Source organism: Oryctolagus cuniculus, chromosome 10 (assembly GCF_051225735.1).
Source record: "Oryctolagus cuniculus isolate XC-2025 breed Fujian yellow rabbit chromosome 10, ASM5122573v1, whole genome shotgun sequence".
NCBI lineage: Eukaryota > Metazoa > Chordata > Mammalia > Lagomorpha > Leporidae > Oryctolagus > Oryctolagus cuniculus.
The window spans coordinates 116,001,337-116,015,086 of NC_142876.1; the positions used below are offsets into that span (position 1 = coordinate 116,001,337).

Consider the following 13,750-nt stretch of genomic DNA (forward strand, 5'->3'; position numbering starts at 1 on the left):
CCCATTTTTCTCCCGTAACCTGAGTGGCGAGTGTGGAGCCTCACTCCGCCAGCGTAGCTACATCCGTATTAGCCAGCAGAGCACGAGCTGGTCTGGGTGTGGTAACTGGATGCTGCAGCTGTGACTCCTCTGCAGCCCGAGCCTTGGTTCTGCTCCTGCCACTCCTGCCTGTCATGCTAGGCTGGCCAGGAGCATGGCTAAGGAGCACGCAGGGACTCTGGTCCTCATGGTTATTTGCAGTCTAAGAGAGAAATGAAGATCTTGGTCCAGTGGAAAGAGGATGGGAATTGAATTAGAAGTCTGGTTCCATCACTTAACTATGTGGATGGTCTTAGAAAAGTTATTTGACATCTGTAAGCCTCAGCATTCACCTCTATAAAATGGAGAGAATTTTTACCTTTGGAAGTTTACTTCATTACTTCAACTGAAGTACTTGAGAGGAGCTGTGGAGGGCGAAGGAGTGTTGTTTCAGCTTATAGTTTTGGAGGTTCACAGTTCGAGACTGAGCAGCCACGTTGGTTCAGGCCTCTGGGAGACTGGACGATGACACGGGGAGCCAGGAAGCACACTCTGCTTGTATGGTGAGCCGTCTCAGGAGTGCCACTTCTGAGGCCAGTCCCCAGTGACTAAAGACGACAGCTAGGCCCAGCTCCCAGACGCGGTAATTAGATCAAGTCCTCACCCTTTGTCGAGCCACCACTGACCACTAACATAAGGCTTTGGGGTTCAAACATTTGAGTTGAGGGAGCCAAATCCTGTTCAAGGCATAATAGGAAATGGTGAAGAACAGAAATTATATGGAAAATAAACATTCCAGAGCTCAGTGCCTAAGAGGAGGTACAATACCCAGAAGCTCTGAGTGTTGGCCCTCCCTCTGCAGGTAGTTTGATTATCCTTTCTCAGAGCATTGCTTGTCTGAGCTACATCTCAGCTAGAGCCCTGTTTCCCCTAAGAGCTGTAGATTCACAGACTTGCTTCATTTTTGCTCACAGGGCATTTGATACCTTAGCTAAAGCACTTAATACCACAGACAGCTCCTCGCCTCCAAGCCTGGCCGACGGGATAGACGCCAGTGGAGGGGGCAGCATCCACGTCATCAGCAGAGACCAGTCGACACCCATCATTGAGGTTGAAGGCCCTCTCCTTTCAGACACACACGTCACATTTAAGGTGAGTGCTCTCAGACTAACCACACGCGAGCCTCCCCAGCCTGTTGGGAGAGAGGTTTCTGCCGAAGCTGATCTGTAGGCTCTAAAGCCAACCCTAAGCGTGAGCTCCTTTTCTTTCCTTATCTATTTAAAAGTCAGAGTTACAAAGAAACGGAGAGAATCTGCCTTCTCTGGTTCACTCCCCAAAGGGCCACTACAGCCAGGGCTGGGCCAGGCCAAAGTCAAGAGCTTCTTCCAGGTCTCGCATGTGTGGCAGGGGCCCAAGCACATGGGCCATCCTCTGCTGCTTTCCCAGGTGCATTAGCAGGGAGCTAGATCGAAAGTGGAGCAGCCAGGACTCAAACCAGTGCTCATATGGGATGTCGGCACCACAGGCAGTGGCTTCCCCCAGTTTTGCTGAATTGTAGCCCCAGCATGAGCTCATTCTCGTACTGTGGACCTGGACATCAAGGCCTCAACCAGGATCTTGTATTCCATTGGGAAGCATTTTCACTTGTCTTGTGCTCACTGTGCGTTGGGTTCTGAAGGTAAACCTGAAGCAGGTGCAGCCAGTCATTATCGAGACTGGCCAGTGTGGCGCCTCTGCTGCTGCCTTCCCGACACAGCCCAGCTGCAGCATGGGCTGGGGGGGAGGGGGGGGTGCAATTTTTCTTCTCTGTGCAGGAGAAGCCTGCCTACAAGATCTCCTTCCTGACCACTGATCTGACACGTTGCCCCTCAGAGCCTCTGTAACATAGGCATCCTTGAAGAGACTGTTGGTTCGCACAGGTTTTCCTGTGCACACCTTCACTACCTCACCTTTTGAGGACATTCCCAGGACAGCTGAGGCCCCTCTGTCCCTGGGTCTCCAGCTGAGTCTTCCTGGAGAGATCTGCCTGCTCACTTACAAAGATGGGATCGCTGCTCCTAGTTGGCCAGGGGTGCCCAAGACATAGTTCAGCAGTGGGATTCCAGTTTCAATGGCATGGGAGGCCCTGTTAGTCAGTGGAGCTATAGAGCCCTGGCCTGGCATCCAGGAGGCAGGAATTGTCCTACTCCGTGGGTTATGTGTGGCCTCCACCTCTGTTCCCTTGAAGCCACCTTCCAAAGTGCCTACGAGCCTGTGGGTCTGACCCCTGTTCCCAGTTCAATTTAAACTTTGAGCTATGGCTCAGAGTGGACTACAGTGAGTAACAGCTGAGCTGACACAAGAGTTGAATAGCATGTTTTCATATGAGCGACCTGGGAAGTCCCCCTGGGCCTGTTAGACGGCGGTTAGACTGAGCAAGAAAGCATGGGGATCGGTGCCCCTCGCAAAAGCTGGACCCATGCAGCAGCTTCACAGTCAGAGGCAGGGAGCCTCGCTGGCACCGCCCCTGAAAGGGCAGGGCACGTGTGGCCAGCACAGCGGTCCCCAGAGCCCTCACCTCTGCCTGTGCGCCTCCCTTGTGCAGCTGACAATGCCCAGCCCGATGCCGGAATACCTCAACGTGCACTACATCTGCGAGTCTGCGTCCCGCCTGCTCTTCCTCTCCATGCACTGGGCCAGGTCCATCCCAGCCTTTCAGGCACTTGGGTGAGTGTTTTCTTAGCATGTGTCGGGGGTAGGTAAGGGGCTGCCCTCTCTAGGAATGGCTTGGAAAACCTACGAGGTCCCTTCTAGTTTGTTCCTAAGACCTTGTTCAAGAGCCCCTGATGTTTGTTTTCTAAAGATTTATTTATTTCAAAGAGCTACAGAGAAGGAAAGGCAGTCAGAGAGAGATCTTCCATCCATTTGTTCACGAACCAAATGGCCGCAATGGCCAGGACTGGGCCAGGCTGAAGCCAGGAGCTTCACCTGGGTCTCCCATGTGGGTGCAGGGCCCAAGCACTTGAGCCAGTGATTTCCCAGGCACATTCATGGGAGCTGGATCAGAAGTGGAACAGGCAGGACTCAAACCAGTGCCCACATGGATGCCTGCACCACAGGTAGTAGCTTCACCTGCTAGGTCCGCGACACCACTGGCCTCACCCTCAGTTTGGTTTTTATTTTGTTGTTCTTGTTTCAAGATTTATTTTATTTATGGAGGTAGATAGGGAGAGAGAGAAGTCTTCTATCTGCTGGTTCACTCTCCAAATGGCCACAATGACTGGGGCTGGGCCAGGCAGGAGCCAAGAGCACTTTTTCTGTTTGATTTGGAACCACGATACCACATAGTCAAGGTGGTGTCAGTCAGATCTCGCATGCAGTGCTTTGTAAGCGGACGTTCAGGCTAGGAGGATAAATCACGAGGCACGTGTCAGGTGGTGGGCCTGGCACAGGGCTGCAGCCCTGGTCCCATTGCTCTCCCCTGGCTGAGCTGTCCTTGAGGTGACTGGGGGAATGGCCTTGTCCAGATGGCTGAGGTTCTCCGGCCTCCTGGTGTCTTGAGGCCCATGGAGGGATGCTGCCTCTGGGCACATCTGGGACTAAGAGCAGCTGGTCTCGCAGCTGCTGGCCCTGCTGGCCGACTTGAGAACTTGTCCAGGACAGGGCTGCAAGCTCCCTGCTGCAGCCCCAACTCCAGCTGCAGCACAGGGTCTGCCGCCTGTCTGCTGGGGTGACAGGGACCTTCTGCCCTTCAGCGTCCACTCAGCTGCTGTCCTTTGATCTCTGCCATCTCTCGTGACCTTGGCCAAGGACCTGAGACACAGATACCCATTCCCTGGGACACAGCCAAGCCAGGGTTGCTGAGGACTCAGAAGGCTTGGCCACACTTCAGTCTAAAGAATCTTCTTTAAGAGAGTAGTTTAATGTCAGACTTGAACTACAACATTCATAGAGTTGACCGTTTTCAAGGATGACCCTGCACACCCCAGAGACCCTAAACAAACACCTGTCAGATCTGCTTGGTGGGGAGTGCTGAGGCTTAGTGCCTGCGTTGCCCACATCCTGGGAGAAGTGCAGTGTGCAGCCACACTGAGCCTGCTTTCTGTGTCCGCAGGCAGGACTGTAACACCAGCCTAGTGCGGGCCTGCTGGAACGAGCTCTTCACCCTAGGCCTGGCCCAGTGTGCCCAGGTCATGAGTCTCTCCACCATCCTGGCCGCCATTGTCAACCACCTGCAGAACAGCATCCAGGAAGGTAGGGACTGGGGACCTGGGGTGAGCTGTGTTTTGGTCAGGTGCTCATGGAGCAGAACCCAGCCCTCTGCAAGAGACCCATGTCAAAGACACCTTAGTTTCCCCAGGCTGCCTCCGTGGCAAGGTGGCTGAGCTCGGCGTCCCACCATGCACATCAGCTGACGGAAGCCCGACTGTTGATTCAGGGGCCTTTACCAGTGCAGACGGCCCTCCTCCATGCAGTGAATACAAACAAGACACGGAAAGGCCATTTCCTCACAGGCCTTGAGTGCTTTCAGAATAAGGCCAGCTTCTGTGTGCATCTCCCTGACTGGTGATGGGCCATCTTTTCATGAGTAACAGCTCACAAATCCTCACAGCTCTGTAATGCAGGGACTGTCATCTCCCTGGGTCCCTGTTTCTCTACCTTTAAGTAAGTTTTTAAAAAGAAGGAAAGAGAAAAGCTAACCACTCATGTGAATTGGTTTCCTTTTCCTTTTTTTTTTTTTTTTTTGGTTAAGAGCCATTTTATTTGAAAGGCAGAGTGGGAAGGAGGGACAGAAAATAAGAAAGGCAGACTGATGGCCCATCTGCTGGTTCACTCCTCAGAAGCCCACAGCAGAGGCTGGACCAGCCTCCACCCTGGTCTCCCAGTGGGTGGCAGGAGCCCAGATCCTCGGGCCATGATGTGCGCGTCCAGGCACGGCAGCAGAGCACTGGATTGGAGTAGAGTAGCGGTATCCAGACCCGTGTTCTGCTGCGGGACATGCTCATCTCATGCAGCACAACGCTGCTGTGCCACGGCACCTGCACGGAGTCTGAAGCAGTTGAAGGGCGGTCACGGTGTGTCCCTGGGAGACCAAAGGAGTTGCAGGGAGTGGGCAGGGAGGCTTGGTCCAGGGGTCATGGTCCAGGCGGAGTGGGCAGTGAGGTGGAGTTTGGATGCCTGTTGTTACTTCAGCTCGAAAATGAAATTAATCTCCCATTTCTTTCCACCTGAGGCACCTCAAAGCAGCTGGTTGTATGTTACCGGCCTTTCTCAGGTGGTCTGTGACGTTGCTTTCCAGATAAACTTTCTGGCGACCGGATCAAGCAGGTCATGGAGCACATCTGGAAGCTGCAGGAGTTCTGCAACAGCATGGCGAAGCTGGATATAGACGGCTATGAGTACGCATACCTTAAAGCTATAGTTCTCTTTAGCCCCGGTAAGATATGCGGTGGGGACTTGGGACATTTTCCCTCCTGAACATGACCATGTCGAGTCATCAGCAGTATAGGGAGAGCTCTGCCAGACTGTATGTGACCTGGCGTCCTCATGAGAAGGGCTTTGTTACCTAACATAAATACATAAATTCTCCTAAACCCTTGTCTCTCTAGCCCTACCAGAACAGCAATGCATCAGCCAGACAAGCTTATGCCACATGAGATAGCGTACCACCTGCCATCCAGACTCCTTTGTTCTTTCCTTTTGTTGGTTTGTTTTGGCTGTGCGCACTGCCAAGTTCTGTTAGAATGTAGAATACAGAGCGACAGGCTGTGTGCACAAGCGGCAGCGGCCACTGCAGGTTGTACCAAAAGGACCGGCCGCAGATATGGACAGGAGGCAGCGGGGCTGTGAGGGCACGGAGGGGACAAGTGGGCTGACCTTTAACCTTGACAGGGCTGGATGCAGCTTAACCTTTCCCATGCTCCCTATTCCGGTTCGTGAACAATATGGCTGACATAAAGGTGGGAAGACTATAATTCAGTAGCTAGAAAACGAATGACAACTCCTAATTGTACATGACAGCTTGAAGATGTGTTTTCTGCAGTACTAAGAAGGCACATGTCCAGAAGCCACTCAGGCTGGGGTGTTTACTCAGGAGAGCAGCCTCTCCGAGCCAAAGCCAGCCTTCTGAGACAGACATCCCAGCTAGCTCAGTCTTGTTCTTTGATTTTTAAAGATTTTTTTATTTTTTTAGAGTGCACACTTTGATCTTAAAAACACAAAACTAAGAAGTCTGCAGACAAAACTGTCTAAATACAGAAGGGAAACCGGGGTTGCTTTTCTGTTTTCAGATCATCCAGGTTTGAGTGGCACAAGCCAAATCGAAAAATTCCAAGAAAAGGCACAGATGGAGTTGCAGGACTACGTGCAGAAAACCTACTCGGAAGACACGTACCGGTGAGGCACACGGGCACGCGCTCTTGCTGGGAGCAGAAAGGAGTGTGGCTGGAGCGGCAGTGTTGCTAGCAGCCTGCCAGGGGCTGCCTCTGAGCACACTTGGCTTCTGCAGTTGCAGACGTGCTGCTCCGGCGTGCAGGTGTCAGGTCAGAGGGGCCGGGCTGCCAGGCTGCCAGGGGTGCTGTGATTCTGTGGGCAAGGCTTCCAGCTGCTGCTCTCTAACTGGAGGGCTTGGAGTCGATGCTGGAGCTGACACGTGTGAGGCTCAGGTACCCGTGGAGACCCCCTTCGTCCCGAGTAGTTTGACGGGTCTTGGCTCTGCTCAGCACCCACTGAAGCAGCCTGCAGGACCTGACCAGACAGTTAACTCTGATCCCAGTAAAGATCTGATAAGTCGTATAAAATTCTACCCTCACAGAAACTAATGGAAAAAAGTCCCTTTATTTGGTGAAGGTTGATTGACAGTGTATTTGTAAAGGGTCGACTCAAAAATACATTGAAATAGCGTGGACTATTCAGAATGCATGGAGGACTCTCCCCATGACTTCTCAACCCCTGTGGGCCACAGGAGTTTTTGGAACCTTTGCAAATAAAATGACATTGTATCTGCCTTCTCCGCCATCCCCTATGAAGAACTGTTGGAGTAATACTGATAGTCCAGGAAGACACTCGTGTGCCCCGTGCAGGCCTCAGAACCGAGATGCGACACGTGCGGGCTTCCCCTCGGCCCCTGTACTTCTCAGAGAATGGTCTTGCCCTGCAGCAAGCTGTTCCCTGAGGAAGCCACAGGCGCACTGCCCCAGGCTCCCACGGCCACAAGATGGCGGGGACTGGCCTTGGGGGAGCTGCTGGCAGAACCACGGCTTCCTCTAAGTGATCACCTCAGCATCATCGGGGAGTACGGTGAGCTGGGGACATGGACGATGATGCTGGAATGCTACTTGTGTAAGCACTGCAGGAAAACACAGAACATTCTGGAAAGCAGACAGGAAACACCTTAATCCCATTAAAAAAGTCCTGTCCGGAGGTACCTTCTATTACTGTTTTATGTGTAGTGGGTACCATAAACTGTAGGAGGTTTCATAACCTTCTTTCATGTTCTGCACACTGAGCGAGCCCATCTTTTCCCTGCCAGAGAAAAGGTAGGTGGTTGTAGTCGGGCTGTCAGCGTGGTGTATGGTGGCATCTAGCACACACTGCTTGTTCCGGGCTGGGGAATGGCCTGGCCATGTGAGGCACTTTGGATACAGTGTCCAGTGGCCGTCCAGGGCAGGAACGTGGTAACCAACCCTTCATCCTGTGTTATTTGTAATGCTGAATGAGCACTGGAAATTAGAGCACTGTAGAAAAGGTTTCACAATCTTTATTCAGTGAGTAGGTAGCAGTCTGTCATGTGAAAATGCCATGCCCTTCCAGGGATGAATTTCCAAGTTTTTTCTTTTTGGTGGGTGGGAGAATTGTTACAAACACAGAAGAGAACATATTTGAACCCTACACGTCTGTACTCCTTGGATATTTTTTCTCATGATAGGTTTCTGATAGAATACCTGTTTGTTGAAATCAAAAAACAGGTGGGTGGAAAATGAATGTGTTGGGCTCAATTCTGCACAGTATAGACCGGGCCCAGGAACAAGAGCTGGGCCTGGAATCCCGTTCCTAATGTTGCTCCCTCTTACAGATTGGCCCGGATTCTCGTCCGCCTGCCGGCACTCAGGCTGATGAGCGCCAACATAACAGAAGAACTTTTTTTTACTGGTCTCATTGGCAACGTTTCCATAGACAGCATAATCCCCTATATCCTCAAGATGGAGACCGCAGAATACAACGGCCAGATCACAGGAGCCAGCCTATAGCACACACCGCACACCCGCCGAGCGGCACAGGACCTCCAGACCCACCCAGACACCAAGGAGAGACAGAGTGGAGGCATCGTGGTATGTGCAGATATTCCCAGTACCCGGTTTCTTCTCATCTGTTAACCCGACAACTGCAACTAAAAGACTAGTAGGATCCATTCCTCCCTAAGAAACATTTTAATGCCTTTTGATGAAGCAGATTTTGAAACAATCTTTTAACTCAATTTGTATTTAGAAATTCTCAAAGGGCAAAAAACAGAAATGAAGTTTTATAATGTCAGAGATTAGTATTAAAGAAAACTAAAAGAAACTAAGAGAACAGTATGTGTGTATATATATTAAAAATGTCCTTGGAACTAATAGCTACTAATTACCAGGGTAATGACATTAGCACTTTCTGAGCACTTCTTGATCAACGTTAGCATTTTGCCTGTGGGCAGGGCAAATGGAAAACTGTTTGTTAGTCTTTGCTGAAACGCTAAGGATTCTGTGAAAACTCAGTGGGGCACAGGAGACAATCATTTATGTTTAAGAAAAAATGGCGTCACTCCTCACCACAGGCACACACTGCTGCAGGGCTCAGTTCCTGGGAACACAAAGGCGGCTGTGCATGTCCTACACTAAGTGGGCCGGGCGGGTGGTGCTAGCACAGCTGGTGGCACCAACCCGGAGGCGCTCAGCTGCAGAGCTGGCCCTAGTCATGTTCTCTGACCTGGTCCAGGATGGGTGTGTGCAGACTCCTCCAGAGCCCGGGGCTCTCTTCTCAGGACTGTCCTCAGATGCGATTGCAGCTAGGTAAGACATTAACTGCTGGTGAGACCTGCAGTTCCTCCGCTACCCCAGCAGAGGGCGTCTTCCAGAAAGCCTCCTTCCTGCACAGGACAGGGCTGTTACATGCTGTCCACTGGGAGGAGGGCGACCTCTGCAAGGGGAGGGCCGTCCCCGAGGGCTTCCACGGTGGCAGGGCCCAAGTTTCTGCAGTCACTTGGAATGGAAGGGAGCTGCCTATGGCCTGGTGAAGGTACAGCGTTTTGGGATTTTTTTTTTTTTTTTTCACATTGACTTTAAATGTCAGGGTCTCTACAGCATCTCCAGTCTCCACTGGAATCTCCTAGCGTCCTGACACCGTGCATTCTGGTTCCCCGGTGCAGCTTGTGCCCAAGATGATATTCTTTCTCAGAAGTTAGTGTCTGGAGCGTACAGGAACAGAAGTCAATCCTAGGGAAGTTGCGTCTGACATGAGCGGTCCCAAGCTTCCCTTCTGGGAAAGTGGCATGCAGCACACTGTCGAATGTTTTGTTTTCTTTGTTTATAGCCCCAATTAAGAAAATGCATCCTGTAAGGTTAATCCTGTGCATTGTTGAACCTGCTGATCGTATGGTATCCAACAAGATGACAGTTCAGTCTCCTGCCTCGCAGGCACTCAGCCCTGGTATGAGCAAGTGGACAGGCTGAACGCTACCAGGGGCCCAAGGCAAACGAGATGCTTTATCCTGCGGGGTGAGCAGCACTTACGTAAGTCACTGCGAATGGGGACAGCACCTGCAACTTCTCAACTCCTGCTTGGGATTTAATCACACTTAAAGCAGAGAGTATATAGTGGGGATGGTCATTAAAAATGGAGAGGATTTTGTTCCGCTAGCTCAAGTTTTTAGTTTGCTACCCCTGAAGAGTACTGAACTCCATTAGGACAGCAACGTCCAGGACAGTGGACTTACATGTTCTGTGTCGTCCCCGCTTGTGGAGAGTTGCAGCAGAGGATATCTTAAGCTCGTCTGTCCGCAGTAGTTGCTTCCTCTTCATTTTTCACCCGGAGCATGTTAATCGACTCAAAATTCCGAAAATACGTGTGTCACAGTTTTTGGATCCCCGTCCTTGCAGCAGCCGGCCCTGGAGTCCTATGTCCATTAGGCTGCCCAGGCTCAGGTTGAACAAAGTGCTAAGCTCTGGGAGAACCCTGGAGCAGAATCAGTATTGCTTCTAAAGTTGCTGATTCTAACCTGGTCCTCCTCAAGTTCCTTTGCTGGCAGTGGCTGATTCCAGGGCACCGTGGTGAGTGCTGAGTACTCCACTGCGTCCCAGCTCATCGTGGCCTTTGTGCAAGGATTGCGTCACCAGACCCGTGTTAGCCACAGGTGCATTCTCTGTCCTGTCAGCCCAAAGTCAAGATTTGGAGAGTCCCGACCATGTGTCTTACAGCTCTGACAGTTCCAGGCCATTTCACCCAGGGCCGCTGTACTGTGAGCCCACTGGCACTGCACCCGTTGTGAGAAGGGCTCAGTGGCTCAGGGAGCCAGGACAGACACCGCTGTCACACTTTGGTGATGTGGGCTTTTTTTCCAGAATAATCTCATTGAGGTTAAAGTGGTTCCATGTTGAAATGTATCAAGATCACTGGTATGAGCATAAAACAGAAAAAGACCAAATTACTTAAGCAAATACCACTTTGAAGTCACTCCTGAAGTGTTCTTAAGGAAGCAATGTTACCATCTCTGGCATTTGGAATAGAAGTGTGCAATTTGGAGCGTTTTTATTGTCTAATTCCTGCCGTAAGGCCAGGGTTCGCTTTCAGATGTAGTCTTGGTTGCATGTTCCATGATTGCCCTGCACAGAGGGAGTGATGGCCAGCTTTTCGGTAGTCCAGCTGTGGTGATGTTGGTGATGGCGGCGGTGCCGTGGGTTCTCGGGCCGAGTGGCCACGTGCTCACCAGAGTGTAGTCTCTAGATGGACACACTTTGCTCTTCCGCATGTTACAGACTCTGGCTGGATTTAGTGCTTTCACTGAGGGGGGACAAAGCCCGACTCTGGTGGCTCCATTTCCTGCAGAGAAGCCCCGCTCCCGGGCGCACCCTGTGTGTCCACTTACCTGATCTCATGCGCGTGTGGAAGCTCAGTGCCCCCTTTCCAGCGTCGAGAGCTGTATATGCGGTGGGGTTAGAGGTGTTTTCCCGTCCTCTAAAGCCAGGCCCTGAAGGTGTCACTGGGCGACAGGCTGTTCTCCCGGGAGGCCCCTGAGGACGTCCCAAGCCAGCAGAGCACATGCCCCACAGGCTGCCTGTGCCCAGCTACGCCAGCGGCGGCTCTGTAATTATGTCTTAACATTGATGCGAATTTCTAAACCCAACTCCTGGAGACAGGGTTCTGGTCCTCCTCCTTGTGTGCCTCCGCTCGTGTGCACTGCACACATCCAACCCTGGGCCCATCAGCAGCGTCGTGGCTGTACAGATGTATAGGCTTGTATGACTGACTGAATGTACACGTGTCTATATCTCCTACCTGTACAGTATGTATATAGTAATGTGTATGTGTACATAGGTGTACATTATGTATACAAACATGTAGCCTTCTAGCCCGAGTTTCCTTATGTTTAAAGAGCTCATTATGATAGTCATTCATCTAAGTTGATGTGGGTGTTCAAGGTCCCTCAGCAGGAAGATTTGCCCATTTCTAAACTCCCGTTTCCCTTTTGGGGAACTTAGCTGGGAAGGGCCACAAAGTCCGTCTCCATCCTGCACAAGGGAGAATTCCCGATGGGTAAAGTGCGGACAGAGTGACTTCTTGTATTTTCTCAAGGTTCAGACAAGGGCCAGAAAGCTCTGAGAGTTCATCCTGAAGCCCAGAACTCAAGTGGGAATTTTTCATGGACTTGCCATGCTCCTTTCTGGCCCAGCTGGAATGAACCTGTGGTTAGAGCCCGTGCCTTCCCCAATGCTCACAGCACCTTTGCGGGTTCCAGAGCCAGGGGTCAGGGTCACAACACGGTCCTGGCAGCAGGTCCTTTGCACCATCAGCAAAGCCGGGAGGGCACTGCCCTGGGACTCGGCCCATGACTTCTCATCTCTGATGCCAGCTGAAAACTCCATCCCCCCAGTGTTCTTCTGAATCAGCATGATGCCAATGGCTAACCTTGGTGGCACCTAAGCCACAGGTTTTGAATTCTCTAACTGTAGGCATACAAGTGTAAATTATGATGCAAATTTTTCAGATAAAAATTGTATTTTTGTGCCCTTAAGGCTACAGAGGGCAGATTTTTTCCTGTGCAGGTCTATTATGAATTTTCGCCCTTTAGCAGGCTTTAAACGGAGACGTGGCACTTGGGAGCCAGGGCCCAGCCACTGGGAGAAATCACTGGCCAACTACAAGCACTCAGAATCCACAGGCTGCTCTTTTTCTTACAATCAGCCATCAAATGTTGGCAGACACTTCGTGAGCCCACAGTGCTCCGTGCTTTTCGTGACACGTGGGTCCTTCAGCCTCCCCATTTTGATGTAAAGAAAGCAAGCCGGTTGCTGGCCTCACCCACCTGTGGTTGTGCCATTGCCTGGCGCGACAATCACCCTGGTCAGAGTGGCTTTCCAGGCCAAATACAGATGGAAGCAGCACTGTCTCTAAATGAAAATTTAGAAATTTTCAATTTTCTTTTGGGGCTATTTATCTCAAAAGCAATCTAAGAAAAATTATTCACTTAAAAAAGAATGTCATGTTTTTATCCCAGCTGTACATATTTCAGTTAAGAAGCCAACAGTTTTTATGTCTCAATACTTGTATACATACAACAGAAAAAACACTAAACATTCATCAGCTGACAGACTGTTAGGATTTGGATAACATTTGCAAATAGACTTTTACATTAAAAATAGCTTCGGAGAAGTATCTTTTTTTTCAACCACCACATTCAAGGACTCCAACGCTGCCGCCATGTACAACTCAAGTGCTGAGATATTTTTCTATAGTTCCCCGTTCTCCCACTTACCTTGTAAACCAGTGTTCAACTAGTTTTATAATGGAAAAGCTGCACACTTTTCATAGTACCAACCATAATTTTTATCTGTAGTTTGGACTTCTTTAAGAGGTAGCTGCATTACCAGCCCTTTTAAAATTTGGGTGTTAGGTTTTCTTGGGACCGTTTCTGTAACCTCTGCCCTTCACAATATGAAATCAAAGATTGTTTATGCCATTACTTGTAATTCCGGGTTTAAAAACCTGTCCAAAGCTGTAGCTTTACAGCGTGCTTCCCCTGTGAAACCAGCTTGGTGTATGTAATGGCATTTAAAAATGGCATGTTCTTTTTAAACTCAATTTTATATCTAATCAATGTCTTCAGTCTTGAAGAATTTGCATTGTTGTGTTTGTACATAGAGTATTGCAGTGCATGAATTAGCTTTATGCATTTTATGAAATGCTGTCTCTGTGGCATTACTGTTGTGGCTTACTCCTCCCACTTTAACGAGGTTTCTACTATTAAAGCAACTTACAGACTCACATGCATCCTGCTCATCATTTCTCCCCCGGACAGCACAGCTGCAGCATTGTGGGTGATGGCTCTGCAGCTCTGCCTCAGGCCTTAGCCAAGGGTGACCTTGACCCCTACGGCCCACTTGCACATACATGTAGTGCAAACGCCTGCAGGGTGGTCGCCACAGCCACCTGGCAGGAAAGTCCCTTGGTGTGAAAGCCAGGCCCCACGCAGCACACTCACCCTGTGCGGGCATCTGCAACC

At 50.6% G+C, this 13,750-nt stretch overlaps 1 protein-coding gene across 25 annotated transcripts in view; it reads left to right on the plus strand.

Annotated features, from left to right (window-relative positions):
- Positions 1-13,512, plus strand: part of NR2C2 (nuclear receptor subfamily 2 group C member 2) — an 82,113-nt gene extending 68,601 nt beyond the window's left edge. For 17 of the 25 annotated variants that reach the window (XM_089306594.1, XM_051852566.3, XM_089306605.1 and 14 more), the window contains 6 exons: positions 993-1,170; positions 2,603-2,724; positions 4,112-4,251; positions 5,297-5,396; positions 6,288-6,393; positions 8,072-13,512. In XM_089306594.1, coding sequence (XP_089162720.1) covers positions 993-1,170; positions 2,603-2,724; positions 4,112-4,251; positions 5,297-5,396; positions 6,288-6,393; positions 8,072-8,398 — 973 coding nt within the window. In that variant the 3' untranslated portion in view covers positions 8,399-13,512. Of the gene's footprint in view, positions 1-992; positions 1,171-2,602; positions 2,725-4,111; positions 4,252-5,296; positions 5,435-6,287; positions 6,394-8,071 lie in introns of all 25 variants that reach the window. The other 8 variants (XM_089306596.1, XM_070051050.2, XM_089306600.1 and 5 more) reach the window with 1 other exon arrangement.
- The last annotated feature ends 238 nt before the right edge of the window (positions 13,513-13,750 follow it).